At 42.8% G+C, this 20,807-nt stretch overlaps 1 protein-coding gene across 6 annotated transcripts; it reads left to right on the top strand.

Annotated features, from left to right (window-relative positions):
* Positions 1–3,721: 3,721 nt before the first annotated feature.
* LOC123248522 (small cell adhesion glycoprotein) lies at positions 3,722–20,317 on the top strand. 6 transcript variants are annotated; one of them, XM_044677320.1, is made up of 5 exons: positions 4,090–4,155; positions 4,237–4,420; positions 5,301–5,357; positions 18,431–18,514; positions 19,142–20,317. In XM_044677320.1, the coding sequence occupies exons 3-5, from the start codon at positions 5,324–5,326 to the stop codon at positions 19,315–19,317; spliced, it is 294 nt and encodes a 97-aa protein (XP_044533255.1). In that variant the 5' UTR covers positions 4,090–4,155; positions 4,237–4,420; positions 5,301–5,323; the 3' UTR covers positions 19,318–20,317. The 6 variants fall into 6 exon arrangements, with proteins under 6 accessions (XP_044533258.1, XP_044533257.1, XP_044533255.1 ...); XM_044677323.1 differs by lacking the exon at positions 4,237–4,420 and having other exon boundaries at positions 3,722–4,155; XM_044677322.1 differs by lacking the exon at positions 4,237–4,420 and having other exon boundaries at positions 4,078–4,155; positions 18,434–18,514.
* The last annotated feature ends 490 nt before the right edge of the window (positions 20,318–20,807 follow it).

Here is a 20,807-nt window from a genome sequence, read left to right on the forward strand (position 1 = left end):
GAAGATGGGAAGGGGAGTTAACTAGGTAACATAGTACATAGAGGACCAGGCTTGGAGTTGAGAGGACCTAGATTCAAATTTGACTTCAAATACTTCCTAGCTGTGTGACCCTGGGCAAGTCACTTAACCCCCCATTGCCCAGCTCTTATCCACTCTTCTACCTTGGAATCGAGTATCAATTCCAACACAGAAGTTAAGGGTTTAAAAAGCCAAGAACATTGGAAAGGGGGAGGGCAGGTTACAAAGGGCTCTGAAAATCAAATATGGGATTTTGTATTTGATCCTGGAGGTGACAGAGATAGCAATCACTGAACAGGAGGGTGATATGGTCCAACCTGTGTTTTTTGGTTTTTTTTTTTGGTTTTGTTTTGTTTTTAAACCCTTGTACTTTGGTGTATTGTCTCATAGGTGGAAGATTGGTAAGGGTGGGCAATGGGGGTCAAGTGACTTGCCCAGGATCACACAGCTGGGAAGTGGCTGAGGCCGGGTTTGAACCCAGGACCTCCCGTCTCTAGGCCTGACTCTCGCTCCACTGAGCTACCAGCTGCCCAACCTGTGTTTTGTATAGGAAGATTACTTTGGGAGCTGAGTGGAGAGGAGAGATTCCTGACAGGGAATTCCATCAGCAGGCTATTACAATAGTCTAGGTGTGAGCCAATTAACAAGAATTTGCACCAGGCTGGTCACGGGATTAGAGTTGAAAGAAGGGGTTGTGTGAGTGATGTTCCAAAGGGAAACCACCACTGGGAAGGCCCTCTGGTTTTGCTGAAATTCACTGGAGAAATGTAGAGCTTCCTCATGGGCTCAAGGGATCCAATGGAGATTTCGTTACCAAGGACAGCTCAGTTTCTCACCTAGAAGTTAGGGACAACTTCCAGAGGGAAAACATGTTATTATTCTTCCCTCTCTTTTTTCATGATTGTCTTCAGGTTAGAGCAGACGTGAACAGGAAACCAGACACGTGGTAGGTGACCTAAAAGGTTGTCTGTTGAATTTATTCAACCCTGTGTTGGGGATAAGTGTTATCTCTGGGGTCACCAGCTGTGGTGGTCTGTATCTTCACAAAGGAGGGTTAATTTTTGGATTCCCTAAGAGCTATGCCACATGATCTTTGTTGGACTCGTTTGAGTATGAGGCACCGGGGAAGCCCTAGAGAGGACAATGTTTGAACCTCTCCAGTTACTCAGAAAGGGGAATCCAGTATAGACAAATGGACCAAAACCATTCCATTGATCTCCTGGGGACGAGTCCAGAAAAATGGAGTCCTTCAGTTCTTTATATGAAATTCTAGGCTGTGAGGGACAGTTAACAATCAGATAATGAATAATTGAATTTTCAGGTGGTCCTTTGCTTTTGAAAGAGTCTGGAAACTGGGCTCCCAATTGGAAAAATCATTGGAAAAGTCTTGGATGAGCTCAAGTTGTAGGGAATGCTAGTGATGGAGTGCAAGGATACATATAAGCAAATATAAAATAATACAAAGCAAATATAAGATTATTTCAGAAGAGGAGGAAGATTTTAACATCTAGGCAGATCAGGAAAGGCCTCCGGTAGGAATGTGTGCTTGGGCTGAACTTTGATGAAGTTAAGGCAGAAAGGAAATGCACTCTAGGCACAGAGGAACAATAGGTGCAAAGGCAAGGAAATTGGAGGTGGAATGTTGCATGTGAGGAAGGAAGGGGGGGAAAACAAAAGGCATCTATTAAATGCCTACCATGTGCTTCATGCTCAGAGCTTTAAAAATATCTTATTTGGTCCTCACAATAATCCTTTGAGGTGGGTGTTATTATTATCCCCATTTTACAGCTGAGTCAATTGAGGCAGCAAAGTTAAATCACTTGCCCAGGGTCATCCATCTGGTAAGTGTCTGAGGTCAAGTCTTCCTCGCTCATGTCACCCTCACTTTATTAGGACCCTCTCCCAAGGGAAATATTTCCCCACGAGGTTTTGGCCCATTTGTCTATACTGGATTCCCCTTTCTGGGTAACTGGAGAGGTTCGAACATTGTCCTTTCTAGGGCAAGCTCTACATTTCTCCAGTGAATTTCAGCAAAACCAGAGGGCCTTCCCAATGGTGGTTTCCCTTTGGAACATCACTCACACAACCCCTTCTTTCAACTCTAACCCTGTCACCACCCTGGTGCAAATTCCTGTTAATTGGCTCACACTCAGACTATTGCAATAGCCTGCTGATGGAATTCCCTCACTCTAAGTCACCCTTCACTCAGCTCCCAAAATAATCTTTTTTTTTTTTTTTCAATCTTAGAATCAGTACTTTGTATGGGTTCTAAGACAGAAGCTAGGAAGTGTCTGAGGCCAGATTTGAACCCAAGAGCTCTCACTTCTGGGCCTGGTTCTCAATCTACTGAATCACCCAGCTACCCCCTAAAGTGCTCTTTAAATACCAAACAAGGGGGCAACTGGGTGGCTCAGTGGACTGAGAGCCAGGCCTAGAGATGGGAGGTCCTGGGTTCATACTTCCTGGCTGTGTGACCCTAGGCAAGTCCTTACAACTCTTCTGCCTTAGAACCAATACACAGTATTGATTTTAAGATAGAAGGTGAGAGTTTTGAAAATAAATACCAAGCAGAAAAAATTGTATTTGATCCTTGAGGGAAGAGGACACCCCTGAAACTTCCAGAGCAGGGAGTGCCATAGACCTGGGTGGCTGCTTGGATTATGAACTGACAGGGAAGAGTCTGGAACATCACTTAGGAGGCAACACGTATAAACTCTGATTAGTAGCAGAGTGAGAACTAGAACCTGGCTTTGTTGATTCCCCAAAACAGTGTTCTTTGCTCTAAAACAGTGATTCCCAAAGTGGGTGCCACCACCCCCTGTGGGTGCTGCAGCGATCCAGGAGGGCGGTGATGGCCACAGGTGCATTTATCTCTCCTATTAATTGCTATTAAAATGTTAAAAATTAATTTCCAGGGGGCTAAGTAATATTTTTTCTGGAAAGGGGGCGGTAGGCCAAAAAAGTTTGGGAACTGCTGCTCTAAATCAAGCTACCTCTCCAGCCTTGTATCCGGAGGGTTTTCTTTCCTTTTGTTCTTGAAACAGCTCTTATTTTCCGTCCTACTGACAACTCTAAGACAGAAGGCTAAGGAACAAATGGGGTGACAGGACTCAGCCAGGGCCACACAAGTAGGAAGTGTCTGAGGCCACATTGGAATCCAGGTTCTCCAGAATCCAGGCCTGATGCTTTATGCGTTGTTTCACTTAGAAAACGGGGATATCCCATTGGAGAGAAAACTTCCTTTCTTGGGGTTTCAGTATGGGCTGAGGAGAAAGCTCCCCCACCGGACTCTGACTCTGAGGGGCTGCTCTCAGGTTAGCTTTGGTCCAGGACACTGAAACACACTTTCTGAGTCACTCAGAAATCAAGCCATGGGAAGAGTCCGTTTGCTGTTCTCCAAGCCCAGATTCCTCTCTGGAGGGGAGCCAGCCCACTGGGGTGTAGATACCATCCCTCCCAAACCTAATGTTGGTTGTCATTAGTGTCTTCTCTTTCACCAGCCCTGGCAGCTCCCAGAATCCTCTGGAGTAAAGTGCCCAGTCCCTGGGTATGGATGTAAACATTCCCTTCCTCGGATTTACAGCCCAGTCCAACGGTGGCCTTAAGCCTGACATGGGGAAATCCAGAAGCCAGCCAGGGAGGGTGGAGCCCAGCCTGTCATGGGAGGAAGCAGTGGTCCCAGGAGGCAAGCAAAATGACTAGCAAAGAAGGAAAGGCAGCTTTTCCTGCCAGGGGATGAGAGGAGGTTGAGGGAGGAAAGGAAGCCTGGCAGGGACAGAGAAACTGGAAGGGGTGCCTTCCCTGCTTTTTTCCTGTCCCACCCAGTCTGCCTGCGCCCCTTTGCCCACTGGAATTTTGGTCCCACTGCAAAATCTTTTCATTCCTTCTCTGTCATTTGTGTTTCCCCGGGTTCCCTTTCTCCTTGGGTTTCTGTATCTCTGTCTCGATTTCAGCCTCTGGAGCCTCAGTTTCCCTGTCCGTATAGGAAGGGGCTGGCCTCTTCCAGCTTTACTAGCAGCATTCTCGGGCTCTGGCTGTGTGCGGCTCTCAGTCTCCGTATCTCTGCGGTGTCTCTGTCTCCCTCCCACTCGGAGTGGTGTGACTGGCTCTTTATCCCCAGCCAGTTAGACTGGAAAGGTGAGCAGGGCGGAGGAGGGAGGAGGCCGGAGGGCGGAGGGACGGGAAGTTGCTTCTGGTCGTCCTCACTCCCATTCCCAGTCACCTTTGCCACCGCAGGATCACAGCCTGCCGCTCCTGGGGCTGGGATCGCCCCGCTAGAGCCTCCCCGGCGCTCCGGTCCAACCACCCCATCCCTCCTCTCCCAGAGCTCCGGGACCCAGCCGGGGGGCCCAGCAGGGCGGACGGGTCCTTGCCCCATCGAGGCTCGTCTCCACCTCTCCAGGTAAAGGGGCGACCGCGCTCCCGTCGGCGCCTCAGTGGGCTTGCTCTGCGCTCTAAGATCCAGTACGGAGCCTTCGGCAGCCGAAGCGGGGCGCAGCGGGAGAAGGGGACGGACCCAGAAACGCGGCGCCTTTTGAGGGCTCCGAGGAGAAGGTGTGGGGGGGTGGAGAACAAATTACCGGACGGAGTTAAACCCCCGGGACCGGGGATGTCCTTCCGCGGGGTCGGGGCTTAAATTTCGAAGATGGGGCAGCTCTGGGTAAGAGTCCGGAGCGGAGGCGGTCCCCGGGCAGCTGGCGTGCTCTCGAGGGCGTTGAGACACTTTTGTAGTTCCTGGGCATCCCGAGGACCTGCGCCTTCCCCCTCTGGCCCTTCCACCCCTCCGGCCGCCGCCTCCTGCTGGGGAAGGTGCGGGGGACCGTCCCCGTCTGCTCCTGACTGACATCTACTGGTCAGTCTTGGGCGGGCCGATGGCCTCATGCAAATGTCACCGGCCGGCGCCGGGCCCGCCTTGTGCATTTCTGTCTGTTTCCCTTTCGGAGGAGTTAAAGCAAACTTCTAGCTGAGTGGAGTTTGGACTTTTCCTGGAATGCAAATGAAAGGAACGGGGATGCCTTGAAGAGTGGCCTCAGCCTGGGTGGAACTGGCCGCAGCTGCTTGGGGTCACTCCCAGAGAGGAATAATCAGGGACGGAGAAATTCAGAGACGCGGGAATGGACGGAGAAAGACTCCTCTCTTCTGAGATGGAGGAGTTGGGAAAAGGGGTGGCTTTGAAGAAACGGGGCACCGGGCAATCGATGAACACCAGCGGCCTTTGGCGGAAAGGCTCTCTGCCTCTAGGCCCCCTTTTCGTTTTATTTCCTCCTCTCTCTTTTTTCCAGGGGTGAAGACTCTTACTAGCGCCATGACAGGCCTCCCAACCCCACCTCTTCCGAAAGGTAAGTGTTATCCCATTGCATAGAAAACTCCCTTTCTTGGGGTTTCGGCCTACACAGAGGGGAAACCTCCAGCATTGAATGTGTCTTCTGGATCCCTTAAGCACATGACCAAGCTCTACCTTTCTTCAGCGCATTTCAGCAAAACCAGAGGGCCTTCCCAATGGTGATTTACCTTTGTAGCATCACTCATACAACCCCTTCTACCAATCTACCTTACCAAAGGGCAGCTCTCGGTATCTTTGGTGCCAGGCAATCAGAACATACTTTTAGAGTCACTAAACCCAACAAAAGGCAGCTGTAGGAGGCCTTTGTGGACTGCCTGTGCCCTGATGAGTTCACACTCTCTTGGAGTCCTTTCTGGTATGACACCATGAACATTTTCAAAAACTCTTGAAAGTTTCCCACGAATAAATTTAGGCTTTAATTCTGCCATCAAGCTTATAGCCTAGTTAGGGAGACAAGGCTAATAAGAGGGAAACAAACAAACAAAAAATAGTGTATTTGTTATCAGTGCCTTTTGTTGTTAGAGCACAATTCATTTCCAAACAGGTCCCTCCTTCGTGTCCTGCCCAGCAAATTATCCTTCAGAATAAAGCTTTAAAAAGAAAGGAACAAAAAAGGCATTTCAGCAAAACCAACCAGAACACGTAAGAGTAAATGCAATATTCCACTCAGTTTGTTTCCCTATTTATTCAGCCTGAGAGAGGAAAGTACATCTCCTCCACTTTTCTCTGGGGCCAAGCTTGGTCATTATAATAGAATTTAGTTTCAGTTTTTTGTTCTTTTCATTTCTGATGTTGCAGGTTAGTGGAGATGTTTGTAAAAGCCCTTGGCATCTACTATGTATGTAGCACACAGTAGGTGCTTAATAAATACTTATCTCTTCTCCTTTCCTTCCTTGAACTGTACACACCGTTTCTTGATTCTTCTCTCTTCATTCTGCTTCAGTTCATATCAACCTAATCTTTCTGAGCTTCTCTGAATTCTTCATATTAATTTTTTTTTAAACCCTTAACTTCTGTGCATTGACCTATAGATGGAAGAATGGTAAGGGTGGGCAATGGGGGTCAACTGACTTGCCCAGGGTCACACAGCTGGGAAGAGTCTGAGGCTGGATTTGAACCTAGGGCCTCCTGTCTCTAGGCCTGGCTCTCCATCCACTGAGCTACCCAGCTGCCCCTCTTCCTATTAATTTATGATGGTGTCATGGATCCTACATTTTTCGTGTGCCACAATTTTTATAGCTCCTTGATTCAGGGGCATGTTCTTTGTTCTTAATTCTTTGCCACCACAAAAGTACTGCTAGGAATAGTTTGTGATACACAGGCCCTTTCTATCTTTGACCTTGCCTGGGAACATGAATAGCCTCAGTGGGATCGCTATGTTAAAGGATAGAGACGGTTTAGTCACTTTTTTATTTTAGCACAACCCCAAATTGCTTCCCAGAAGGGGCAGAGCAGTTCCACAAAAGTGCCTGCCATTCACCGGACGCAATTAAAGAGCAGTTGATGACAGTATTGGATTCAGGTTAGGACTATAAGTGTAAGAGTGGTTACCCAGAAGGGAGAAATTAGGGTCAGATGAAGTCCTGGGGAGAGCTTCCTTGAGCGAGGGCTGGAGTCCTGAGAGCATTCCTGGCTGAGACTATAGGATCAAAGATTGGGACTAGATGGGAGGAGGCAGAGAGGAGGGGAGGGAAAGAACATGAATCATGTAACCATGGAAAAATACTCTAAATTAAATAAATAAATAAATAAATAAATAAATTTAAAATTTTAAAAAAAAAAAAAGATTGGAGCTAGAGATGACCTTAGAGCCCATTCAGCCAATCAAACCTCCTCATTTTTTACTGATTAGAAACTGAGACCCAAGTGACTTGCCCAGGGTCACATGTGGGGGAAGGGAACAAACACTTATTAAGTGCCTACTATTGTACTAAATTAACACCTAACTAATATTATCTCACTAGTGATAATATTTTGAGATAATACTTAAGTATTAAATGGCTTAATTGACATTGAAATTCCCATCCTCCAGCCTGAAAGGCCGGGTGCACCTTGGGAGATTGAGTGCGTGGAGAGGAGGCAGGCCAGGGAGAGAGGACAAGGGGTAAACTAACCCCTCTGGAGCCCCAGGGATTTGCATTGGGAATGAAGAGTGCGGCTAAAGTTGAATAGTCCTTCAAAGTCCCACAGATCAGCCTGAGAAGTAGCCAGTTAGCACAAGAGTCTGTAGATAGCTTCTAGTCTATTGAACTGGGGATGATTTTTTTTTTCACAGTAAAAGCCAGTAAGTATAGCTTTACTTTAGTGAATGTGAGATACAAATATTTTAGGACAACCTCTAGCATTTTCTTAACTATTTGATAAAAAGTTCATTAGAATATTTATTGTATAATGAAGAAAAAAACAACGCAGGAAATGATTTTTTAAAGTGTTTTAGAAACATTTACCCAGACTTTAAAAATGAAGACACTAAAAAAAAAATCACAACCACCACCTTACCTTCTGTTTTAGAATGGATGGGTTCCAAGGCAAAAGAGCTATAGAGCTATAAAGCTATAAAAAAGCTATGAAGGCCACCTAGCTGCCCCTAAAAATGAAGAGGGCAGCTGGGTGGCACCCTGGATTGAGAACCAGGCCTAGGTTCCAATCTGGCCTCAGCACTTCCTAACTGTGTCCACCTGGGCGAGTCACTCGCCCCTCCTTGCCTAGCCCTTACTGCTCTTCTGCCTTGGAATCAAAGCGCAGACTTGATTCTAAGATGGGAGGCCATGGTTTTTTTAAATGGAAAAATGAACAGAGAAAGTCGTTGGAGGCTCACTTTCTGAGAAGAAGGTACAAGCACAGGCCTTCAGTCTATACAAAATGCAGAAGAGAAAACCAGATGAAACCCAGTTAGGGAAAAAGGTCCCAGCAGGGGAAAGGATCCCTGCCTTGGGGTGGGTCAGCGCTCAGTGCCTTGTCCTGCCTTTGTATTTCAGGCTCCCGTCTAGCCACCCGAGGGATTTCCTATGGGAGCCCTTTCAGGAGCTTTGGAAGGACGGGGATTGTCTGCTTCCCAGACCTCTCTTAGGCCCCCAGCCGGCCTCTCCCCCTGTTCTGTCCTGTTCTGCCCATAGACACGTGCCTTATAGTTCTGGGAGAAGATATGAGCAGCCCCGAGCGGAGAGGGAGACCCAGTAAAGCGTCTGCCAAAGAGCCAGTCTCGAGCCCGGGAGGCTAGTAATCCAGCCGTAAAGGGTCCCATGTCCCAGCGAGCTCGGCCACGGAAGGCACAAAGGAGCCAGCTGGTACCTGGGTTACCCCAAGCAGAGACGAATGGGGCGAAGGCGCCGGGAGTTCATTTCGCCCTGCTTAACCTCTAGCCCGCATCGGGGCTCGGGGGGTTCCCAAATGTTTTCATCACCCTCTCGGCGTTTCCGTGTTTTCCGGTGTAGCAGGACTTCCACATCCTTGAAAGAAGGAATGTGATCTTTTTCATTTATGGGGACAAGAGGAACCGGGGAGAACTTGATCCTGGGAAAAGTGATAAACCCCGGATCCAGGCTTGATATTATAAGAGGACCCCTCAGATTGCAGCCTGGCTGACCATCCAAACAGACAAGCGTTGATCGCAGACCTTCGGTGTTACCAAAAAAAAGACAAAAGATGCTGCTGTCAAGGAGGTTACGTTCTCCGGAGGTGGGCGAGGAGGCAGGGAATGTAAGGTCTGGACAGGCAAACATCACCGCCTCATGGGAGGAGGAGGGAGAAGCCATTAACTGCAGTGATCCGAAGAGCCCATGCGTGGCCTCTCTTTTATACCGCCAGGTCCGGGAGTCTATAGGTTTGGGTGCTCCCCGCGTGGTGTGATCTTGAGAGAAGGGCGCTCTCTGCTCTTTCCTGGGGAGTCCTCTTGGCCCTGGCCACGCCCTGTACTCTCCTGAGCCCCCTCCAGCGCTCCCCCCGGCCTTGGAGCCCCCACTAGAATTGTATCCGGGCCGCAGGTGCCGATCAGCGCCAGCAAAGGGGTGCCCTTCGGTCTCTTTCTGACTAGTTTTCCAACCCTTTACCATGCCTGGGTTTAGCAGCCACCTCCAAAACCCATGGATGGTGCTGCTGCCACCACGTGCACTCCGGGTCAGCCTCTACCGGCTGTCACAGACTTCCGCTGACTTACAAAAGTGTCCTAGGATGGAAAACATCCATTCTCGGGCCGATTTAGAGTTGGCTCTCCCGCTCTCAAATGTGCTTCGAGGCGTCTTTTTAAATTATTTGTATGGGAATGGTGGGAGAATTCCACTCGATCCTGACCTATCCGCTGCCGTCTCCGTTCTGCCCCTCTCATTCTTCAGAATGAATTATTGCCAGACTTTCTCTAATTTGATCCCTTCCTGTAACTTCTGACGAGAAGATCAGAGGGGACAAATGCTTCATTTCTCCATTTTCATTTCTCCATATATGAATATAAGCAATCTCCATCTATTTATTTATTTATTTGTTTATTTGATAATTAAATAAACAATAAAACTTGATAAATAAATAAAGCCCTTTATCAGGGTTCATCTGTATTTACTATTTTGTGTTTCTCTTTACTCCTGTGTTTGAATTTCCAAGTTTTTCTGTAGCTCTAATCTTTTCATCAGAAATGCTTGAAAATTCCCCTATTTCACTTAAGTTTCATTTACCCCTCCCATAGCATTATAATCAGTTTTGCCAAGTAAAGTAATTTGTGGATGTAAGCCCGTACAGCCTTTTCCTTCTGGAATATTATATTCTAAATTCTCTATTCTTTTATGGTGGCGGATGCTAAATCACGTGTGATCCTGACTGTGGCTCTTTGGTACATTATGGATTTGGGCTATAATGTTCCTCAGAATTTTCAATTTGGAGTTTCAGGAGGTAATTGGAAGAGTCCCTTTATTACCCCCTTTCCCTTGCTACTAAAAGATCTGGACACTTTTAAGATTTCTTGAAATATAATGTCCAGGTTCTTTTTTGGTCATGACATTAAATGAGTCCAATGATTCTTTTTGTTTTTTTAATATAATTTATTCCCAAATATCTCCTCTCCTCCGTCCTCTCCCTTGCAGCACAGAAGGTATCACCCAACAAAAGGATGTGTAGATATTAATTATGTCTTTCATGTTTCTATATTTCAGTTTGTTCTCTGGAGGTGGACATTCATATGTTAGTCTTCAAATATTAATTCTATAGTTATATATGATGTCTTTTCGGTTCTATTAATTTCATTTTTCATTATTTCATGTAGATCTTTTCAAGTTTTTTTTTTAAATTACCTGCTTATTGTTTCTTAGAATGCAGTAGTATTCCATCACAATCATGTACCACAATTTGTTCAGCCATTATCTAACTGATACAGCTCCTCAGTTTCCAATTCTTTGCTATCACAGAGCCACTAAATATATATAAAGAGAGATAGAGAGGGTTTTGCTCTTCAAATTGAGTGGATCAGTTCATAGTTAGTGTCTCCATTTTTCCACATCCCCTCCAATATTTGTCATTTTGCCCTTTTATCATTTTAGCTAATTGGACAAGTGTAAAACATCTCAGAATTGTTTTAATTTGCATTTCTCTAATAAGTATTTACTTCAAGGTGTTTTTTTCTCTAATGTCCATGATATAGTTTTGATTTTTTCATCCAAAAACTGTCTGTTCATATCTTTTGTCCATTTATTAGTTGGGGAATGGATCTTATTCTTATAAATTTGACAAAGTTCTCTATATAGGTTAGATATAAGACTGTCTATTATAAAAGTTTCCCCCCAGTTTTCTGCTTTCCTTCTAATTTTGGCTACGCTAGTTTTATTTGTACAAAATCTTTTCAATTTAATATAACCAAAATTATCCATTTTCTATTTCATAGTACTCTCCATTTCTTGTTTACTCACAAGTACCTCTTATCCATAAATCTGATAGGTAATGTGTTTCCTTTTCTTGTGTTTATGATACCTCCTTTTCCATTTATCTATTTTGAGCTTATCTTAGTGAATGGTATAAAATATTGATCTAGTTTCTGCCAAACTACTTTCTAGTTGTTCCAGCAGTTTTAACCAACTAGTGTGTTCTTATCTCAAAAACTTTGATCTTTACTTTTGTCAAATACAAGACTACTACAGTCTTTTACTACTATTTGCTGTATATCTGTTCTGTTTCACTGCTTTGCCTTTCTGTTTCTTAGCTAGTACCAGATAGTGTTGATAATTACTGCTTTATAATACAATTTAAAATCTAGTACTGTTAGAATTCTTTCATTTATATTTTTTCATTAATTCATTTGATATTCTTGATCTTTTGTTCTTCCAAGTGAATTTTTTTTTAACTCAAATTATTTTTTGGTAATTTAATTGTGATGTCATTGAATAAATAAATTAGTCTATGTAGGATTGTCATTTTCATTATATTGGCTATGTCCACCCATGAACAATTTATATTTCTCCAGTTATTTACATCTGACTTTAATTGTGTAAAAAGTACTTTATAATTATATTTGAGGTCCAGTAATTCTTAAATCTTTTTCTTCTTGATTTGTTTTTCAAGTTGGTAATTTTTACCTAGAAGTCAGGGTTGTTATGTTAATGATCAAAAGAAAAGAGTGGAAATAGAGGAGAAGAATCTATTCAAAGAAGGAGCGGTGACTAAGATATCTTACATTTTCTTAAATGTTTTCAGCCTTTTAATATTTTAAAAATATTTTCTATTTTAATATTTCTTGTTGCCTGATCGAGTCATTGGCTTCTGTTTAGTCTATTTTAATTTTTATGAAGTTTTGTTTCTTGTCTCTATAGGCCAGGGGTCGGCAATGTATGGCTCTTTCTGCAGGAGCCATAAAGTCCTTTTTTTTTCAGGCGCTGTGAGCACTGCACGGCTCTCACGAAATAACATTTTAAAAAATGTGGCGTTTATGGCTCTCACGGCCAAAAAGGTTGCTGACCCCTGCTCTAGGCCAAGCTGTTAACTCCTTTTCCAATCCTTTCTTCCATAGCTGTCGTGTCTTTTACAATTTTTTCTTAAAATGTTCTTGTTCCATTTATTAAAAAAAAATTTTAAGCTACTTAAAAAAATGCTTGCTGCATTTCTTCCAGAAATTATAATTGAGTTTGACCCCAAACTCTATTTTTCTCTAAAGCATTTCTTATAAATGTTTTAGAGCCATTCTCTTCTGTGATTGTTTCTTGAGTGTCCCTGCCACCCTAGTAATTCTTTATGGTGAGTGTGTTTGTTTGTTGCCCATTCTCCCAGTCAATTTCCCGACTTTGGATTTGATGTTAAGGCTAAAGCTCCACCACACTTCTGGAAGTTGTATCCTGTTGTTGCTTTCATAGGATTTTGAGTATCATGTTTTTCCAGATTCTTAAGATCAGGCTGGGGACCTGCAATGCCGGCTTGCTGTCCAACCTCCCCTGCCTCCCACCACCCCTCCAGCCCAGTCTGAACCCTGCAAGTTCCTGATCTATAAGAATAGACTGATGCTGAACTCAGACCCCGTCAGCCAGCTAGAAAGCTCTGTCGATTCAGAGAAACAAATATAAGTTCCCTTTTGGTCTGAGATTTCTGACTTCATTATTCCTTAATAGGCTGGACCAAATGGTGGCTCTAAGCTTCAGTTCTGAGCCATACCAATGCTGCTGCTGGCTTCTGAACTTCCTCCTTTCTTCATTAACAACCCAGGGGCTCCCCATCTGGATTCCACTCCCCTATTCGAGCTTCTTTTCATTGTGCTCTAGGTCTGTGACGTGGAACTAGCTAATGGCTTGAAAATTTTGCCAGTTAGTACCTGTCCCTGTTATAGTGCCTGTAGGTGTCCCGCTTTGGGTCTGCTCCTGGCCCAACTGTTGCCAGTGTCCAAAGACCTCCTTGTCTGTCTCCTTGTGTCAAGATGGGCTATACATGGGCCTTGTGGTGAGGTTTTCTGCATTTCTTCATCACTATTTGATCGGATACACTTCCTAATTCTGTAGAAAGGAGTTTTTTTGGAGAATACAAAGCACTAATTCTTGTTACTCCGCCATCTTGGCTCTTCTCCCTAAATATTTAAAATAAATTCTTTAAAAGAGAGATCATTATTTATTAACTTTAGAGAGAGCTGTTTCAGGTTAGTTACCAGGTCAGAAGCCAGATAATAAAGGATTATTTGGAATCAGAATGAAAGAATGAGAAGCTGTTTTTTTTTTTTTCCTTAGGAGTTTGACTAAAAAAGAGAAGAGAGAAGATGAGAAATTGAGAAAATGGTAGGGTTGAGTGATAGGTTTTTTTGTTTTACGGATGGGGAAAGATGTGAGCACATGTGAAGGCACCTATAGGGAAATATTGAAGATTAAAGAGAGGAGATGATTGAGAGGACAATCTGTTGGGGAAGGCAGGAGGGGATAAGATCAAAGGCACATTCTTCTCCAAGTATAAGATTCACTTCATTATAAGAGACTGGAGAGAAGGAGAAGAGAGCAAGTAATGATGTCACAAGGTTTTGAGAGGAAGAGAAGGGGTGGAGAGGGAGCTCTTGGTAAATGGCTATAATTTTCTCAGTAAAGTAATAGGAGAGAGAGCAATGAAGTTTGATGAAGGAAGAAGGAAGGGAGCCCCAATGGCAGCCAAGACAAAATAAGTGAAATAGAAAAATGTTGTTACTTTCTTCTTGTTATACCTGCTTTACCCCATCTTCCTCTTTTCCTACCTCCATTCAAGAGAACATTTATTAGGGGGAAAACCTCAGTGAGAGGTTTTCTTGTCAGTGTTCTTGTTAATGAGCCATAATATACCACGTCTTATAAGTACTTACTACTAGAGTTAGAGCTTTGTGTTGAAATTCTAGAATATCTTCATCTTTCTCTACTTTGCAGATATCTGAATTGAAGGGAGGGGGCACCAGGTGCAGAGAGAAAGCTAATGAGGTTTCTTCAATGATCTTTAACATCTCTTCCAAACTTAAACCAGAGTCTGTGGTTCCCATTATTGTCATGATACTAGACACACACACACCTCCCTTGTTACTCCTCCTCTCCAGCCTCTACTTGCTCCTTATGAACAAAGGTCTTAATGCCAAATTAGTTGGCTAAAATAGTCCCTATTAATATGCTAGTGGGAAAAGGTTAGAAACCTCTCTTCTTAGAGATAACATACCTTGAGGATATTTTTAAAATTTATTTCTTAAAAGATTTTATTTTCCCAATTATGTGTAATAATAAGTTTAAGCATATGTTTTCTGAAATTATAAGATCCAAATTGTCTCCCTCCCAAGGATGGTGAGCAATTTGATTGACATTATACCTGTATAATCATGGAAAACCTACTTCCATGTGGGTCATCGTTACAAGAGAATATAAAACCCAAATGAACAAATAAAAAATCATCATGCATGCATCTGCATTCCAACTCCAATAGTTCTTTCTCTGAAGTGGATGATATTCTTTGTCATAAGTCCTTCAGAATTATCCTGGACCATTGTATTAGCCATCCTTCAATACGGAGGTTACTGTGTTCAGTGTTCACTATTCTTTTTTCACTCTGCATCAGTTCATGTAGATCTTTCTAGATTTTTCTGAAATCATCCAGCTGATCATTTCTTAGGGTAAATAGTATCCCGTTACCGTCACGTATCGCAGCTGTTCAGCCATTCTCCAATTGATGGATGAATTTCTAATTCTTTGCCATCACAAGAAGGGCTGCTATAAACATCTTTGTACAAGTAGGTCCCTTCCCCTCTTTTATGCTCTCTTTGGGGTACAGACCTAAGAGTGGCATTACAGGATCAAAGGGCGTGCAGTTCTATAGCCCTTTGGGCAGTTCCAAATTGCCCATCGGAATGTTTGGATCGGTTCGGGATTCCACCAACAATGCATTAGTGGCCCAATTTTGCCACATCTCCTCCCACATTTATCCCTTTTCCTTTTTGGCCATGTTACCCAATCTGATGGATGTGAGGTGGTCCTTGTAGCATTTAGATTCTGTCCAATACTTCAAGTATTATTTTTATAAAGTTTATTATCTGACAAAACAGAACCACGTGACTAAGTTTTTCTACCTGCTCAAAAACGCCGTCTCCACCAAAGCCACGCCAGGAAGGAAAGAGGCTGAGAGACGGGACTACACCCAGTTTATATCCTGCCTCCATCATCAGCACATCAAGGCAGGAAGTGAGTAGGAGTAGTGCTGGGAACTGTAGTTTTTAGGGTAACAGATTCTAATTACACATACCTCAGAGTTGTTTTAATTTGGATTTCTCTAATCAGGAGTGATTTGGAATATTTTTTAATGTGATTATTGTTAGCTTTGATTTCTTCATTTGAAAATTGCTTATTCATATCCTTTGACCATTTGTCAATTAAAGAACAATTTATATTCTTATAAATTTGACTCAGCTCTCTATCTTGAGAAATTGGACCTTTATCAGAGAGGTTTGCTATAAAATATTTTTTCCTTCTAATCTTGGTTGCATTGGTTTTGTTTGTACAAGAACTTTTTAACTTAATATCATCAAAATTATTCATTTTACATCTTGTAATGTTCTCTATCTCTTGTTTGGTCATAAATTTTTCACTTCTTCTGCGTTCCCGTAATTTACTTATGTCTAAATCATATACCCATTTTGATCTTCTCTTGGTATAAGGTGTGAGCTATTGATATATACCTACTTTCTTCCATACTGTTTTCCGGTTTTCCCAGCAGTTTTTGTCAAATAGTAAGGTTTTTTTCCTCAAAGCTGGGCTCTTTGTGTATAACAAACACAAAGATTGCTACGGTCATCTGTCCCTGTATATTGTGTATCTGATCTATTCCAATGACCCACCCTTCCATTTCTTAGCCTGGATCAGATTGTTCTGGTGATTATTACTTTATAATACAGTTTGAGATCTGGTACTGCTAGGTACACTTTTCCTTTGCATATTTTTTCATTAATTTCCTTGATATTCTTGACCTTTTGTTCTTCCAGATGAATTTTATTATTTTTTCAAGTTCTAGAAAATAATTTTTTGGTAATTTGATTGGTTTGGTGCTGAATAAATAAATTTAAATTTAAATGTCATTTTTATTATATTAGCTCAGCCTACCCATTCCAATTATTTAGATCTGACTTTGGGGGGGCAGCTATGTGGTTCAGTGGACTGAAATCCAGGCCTAGATATGGGAGGTCCTGGGTTCAAATCTGTCCTCAGACACTTCCTAGCATTGTGACCCTGGACAAGTCACTTAACCCCCATTGCCTAACCCTTACCGCTCTTCTGCCTTAGAACCAATATACTGCTTTATATATATATATGTATGTGTGTGTGTGTGTATATATATAATATATTTATATATAATATATTTAAATATATATATATAATACACAGTATTGGTTCCAAGGCAGAAGGTAAGAGTTTGAAAAAATAAAAATAAATAAATATATACTTCTTATCCATTTAAGAAAAGGCCCCTTTATTCCTATGCTTTCTCTTGTTTTCAGTAGGAATGAGTGCTGTATTTTGTCAAAGGCTTTTTCTGCATCTATTGAGATAATCATGTGATTTCTATTAGTTTGGTTTATTGATATTATGCTGATGGTTTTCCTAATATTAAACCATCCTTGCATTCCTGCTATAAATCCCACCTGGTCAGAGTGAATGATCCTTATGATAAATTGTGGTAGTCTCCCTGCTAGTATTTTATTTAAGATTTTTGCATCAATATTCATTAAGGAAATTGGTCTGTAATTTTCTTTCTCTGTTTTTGGTCTTCCTGGCTTAGGTATCAGCACCATATTGTCATAAAAAGAATTTGGTAGGATTCCTTCTCTGCCTATTTTCCCCAATAGTTTATGTAGTATTAGGATTAGTTGTTCTTTGAATGTTTAATAGAATTCACTTGTGAATCCATCTGGCCTTGGGGATTTTTTCCTGGGGAGTTCCTTAATGGCTTGTTCAGTTTCTTTTTCTGAGATGGGGTTATTTACATATTCTATTTCCTCTTTTGTTAAACTAGGCAATTTATATTTTTGTAAATATCTTAAGGGTATTTTAACGGGGTCCATCTAGAAAATATGTTCCCTCCTATGTTTTGTTCCTTTAATAATTTCAGTCTAGGAATGAGGGAAAGACAGAGTGAGTGATATTATAGGATGGGGAAAGAGTTTGATTTTGAGCTGAAGGCTGGGATTAGTTGGTAAAAGCATCTTGAAATCCAAACTAAGAGTAAGGCATCAAAGGGTCCAAGAAGGGACACTGCACTGAGAGGTAGAGGACCCTGCCCAAGTCTTGTCACATATTTCTTTATCTATAAAATAATACTTTCACATTTGTATAGCCTTTTAATGTTCTGGCTATAAAATGGGGATAATAATAGTACCTACATCCCTGGGATGTTGCAAAGATCAAATCACATTTGTAAAATGATTAATATAGTCCCTGGCACTTAGTAAAAATTAATGTTTCCCTCCTTCCTTCCTTCCTGGAGCTTTCCTTAGAACTCTATGAAATTATGTAAATTTATCATCAGTTCCACAGATTAGGAAATTTTGTCCTTGATCTTATTATAGATTAGGAAACTGAGGTTGAGAGAAATCATTCAACTTTCCCAGAATCAGGGGTCACAAGAAAATTCTGTGACTCCATTGGAGTCATGCTCTTTGCTATTCATCCCGTTTCACCAAAATCTACATTTCCAGAAATGTGGGGATTAAACTAAATGATCCTTGAGAGCCTTCCCAGCCCTAACATTCTGAGAACTGAGAAAATGTACTTCTCTCTTCTTTTGGCAGAGGTGAAGGACCATGGGTATAGAATGTTGCATAAATTGTCAGACATGGAAAATATATTGATTGGTCTTGTTGAACTGCCTCCCCTTTTTAAATATTTGTTGCCAAGAATGGCTTGGTGGGAAGGGGACGGAAGAGAAACAGATTCAGAGGTGAAGGCATTATGTGAAAACAAAGGATCTTCATAAAAATTAGATTTTTAAAATCAGGATTTGATGTGGAAACTGACTGTGAAGCTGGGGCAATTCCTCGTCGTGGAGAGGAGTAGGGAAGAATTATCAATATGGCAACTATTGCTATATTAACTGTGCTTTCTTTGACTCCTCTTGTGAATATGCCAGCAGAAGAGCTGATGTCCACTCCGCTCCTCCAGGACACCGAAACCCTGACTCCTACAGCTGTTGCCAACACTGCAGTCATCGCAGGTAAGGGAGCCACTGGGACCAAGAGCTCTTTCTTAGCTCAAAACAAAGCAAAACAAAAACTGAGGAGTTTCGGTGACAGAGAGCCAAGTCGAAAGTGTCTTCTAAAGCCTGAGTCAGATGCCCAGAGTGGGGACAGCCAGTGGGAGCCTCTGGCCTTTTCCTCAACCACACCATGATGGGTCATTATGCAACTTCACCCTCCCACATGTAAGTAAGTTTGGTACTTTGAGGCTCTCTTCCTCAAAAGTTGGCCCTTTTGGTCCTCAAAAATGCAATACTGGGGGCAGCTGGGGAGCTCAGTGGATTAAGAGTCCGGCCTAGAGACGGGAGGTCCTAGGTTCAAATCTGGCCTCAGACACTTCCCAGCTGTGTGACCCTGGGCAAGTCACTTGACCCCCATGGCCCACCCTTACCACTCTTCTGCCTTGGAGCCAATACACAGTATTGACTACAAGATCAAAGGTAAGGGTTTAAAAAAAGAAAAGAAAGAAAAGCAAAGGCAGGAGACCAAAGCAAAATTTCAGGGAAAGGAGGAAAGATGACGGGAGCCAATGCAGATGGGTGCCTCTCTGAAATGTTGGGTAAGTAGCCCTTCCAGAATCCCATGTCTCCCCTCTTCTTCCCAAGGTGTTATCACAGTGGTCTTCATCACTCTGCTCTCAGTCCTGGTTGTGATCATCATTTACCTGTACAAGAACAAAGGCAGCTATATCACGTATGAGCCCCCCGAAGGAGAAGCCAGTGCCACTCTGCAAATGGAGAGTGACTCGGTCCAAGGGAAGAAAGAGGAGTATTTCATCTGAGGACTCCCCCAGACTCCTGGGCCTCTAACTGCAAGACCTGGGGACTGAGGGATCCATTTATGAGGCGAAAACGTGTCTGAAGCCAGAGGTGGGTGTTGATAATGGGCAGGTCTGTGCTCTCTCCGGGTCCGGATCCAGGGACACTCCTGACCTGGGTGCCAAGAACAGAGCCCTGCGGGACCAGGGAAGTAGAGGAAGCAGACTCCGATGCCAGGCTCGTCGCGGCTCCCAATGTCAGACCAAATGGCCTTTATAATTAAGCAGGCGAGGACTAACTCCTAGCAGGTGGCCATTTCCCTAGGACCCTTCTACACTCTTGCTTTATGGGAGGCGGCCAGTCCTACTCCTCGACGCATGAAGAACCCTAATGACGGGTCCCAAAAAGTTATCTGGCATCCTGATGACTCTGCAGCCAGCTTGGGGAGAGGAAGGCTGCTCTTATGGGGGTAATCATTGAACACATCAGCTGAGCTCACCTGCTGGTCATCTGGGCTGACCCTTTCCTCGAGCCCTCTGCTTCCCAGACCACTCTTATCCCAATCCAATCTTGTATTAGCGATATCTTTTTTTTTTTTATCAGAATTAAAACTTTTTATCACAAGAAATTTTGATTCTCATTTACAGGAGGCAGAGAATAATAGTCGGCACTAAATTATTCACATTTGGGATTTATCTAGACAGTAGTAGGAGTATGAAGCACATCGCAGATAATCCAATATGTGTATATTTATTTAGTTCTACATTATATCCATGTAATACTGGGCCATTAATTATATACATTATAAAAATGACACAAAAAAGGATATTGAAAAGGATGAGATAAAGCTGATATATGATACCAGAGGGAGCCATTGAAGTGTTTTGAGGCCAGGAGTGACAGAATCAGATATGCAATTTAGGAAGAATCTCTTTGTTGACTATTTATGGAGGATGAATTAGAAAAAGTAAAGAGTCGAAAGCTAGTGGCTCAGTGGATAGAGTGCCAGGCCCAGAGACTGGGGATCCGGGGTTCAAATATGACCTCAGACACTTCTTAGGTATGTGATCCTGAGTAAGTCACTTACTCCCCATTGCCTTACTGCCTTGGAACTGATGCTTCATACTGATTCTGAGACAGATAGTAAGGAAAGAGAGAGAGGAGGAGGGAGGGACAAGAGGGAGACAGGAAGAGAGAGCTCCTATTTCTGCCTAAAATGGCTTCTTGAACATTTATTAGTAGGTGATTAACATTGATGGGACTGGAATAACTGGTAGACATGAAAAAACTGCAGAAAGTTGGGCTGAATATGCACTGACACTATCATCACATTCTAGAAATGAGCAATTTGGACAAATTACTAAACAAGAATCAGAAGGTATTTCCACTGAGCCACTAGCTTTCTACTCTTTACTTTTTCTAATTCATCCTCCATAAATAGTCAACAAAGAGATTCTTCCTAAATTGCATATCTGATTCTGTCACTCCTGGCCTCAAAACACTTCAAATGTCT

The sequence above is a fragment of the Gracilinanus agilis genome, chromosome 5, assembly GCF_016433145.1.
Source record: "Gracilinanus agilis isolate LMUSP501 chromosome 5, AgileGrace, whole genome shotgun sequence".
Taxonomy (NCBI): Eukaryota; Metazoa; Chordata; class Mammalia; order Didelphimorphia; family Didelphidae; genus Gracilinanus; species Gracilinanus agilis.

Coding starts and splice junctions, on each gene's coding strand:
- LOC123248522 (XM_044677323.1), top strand. CDS start 5,324: ATGACAGGCCTCCCAACCCCACCTCTTCCGAAAG. Junction 5,358..18,430: donor AACCCCACCTCTTCCGAAAG/GTAAGTGTTATC, acceptor TGAATATGCCAG/CAGAAGAGCTGATGTCCACT. Junction 18,515..19,141: donor CAACACTGCAGTCATCGCAG/GTAAGGGAGCCA, acceptor CTTCTTCCCAAG/GTGTTATCACAGTGGTCTTC.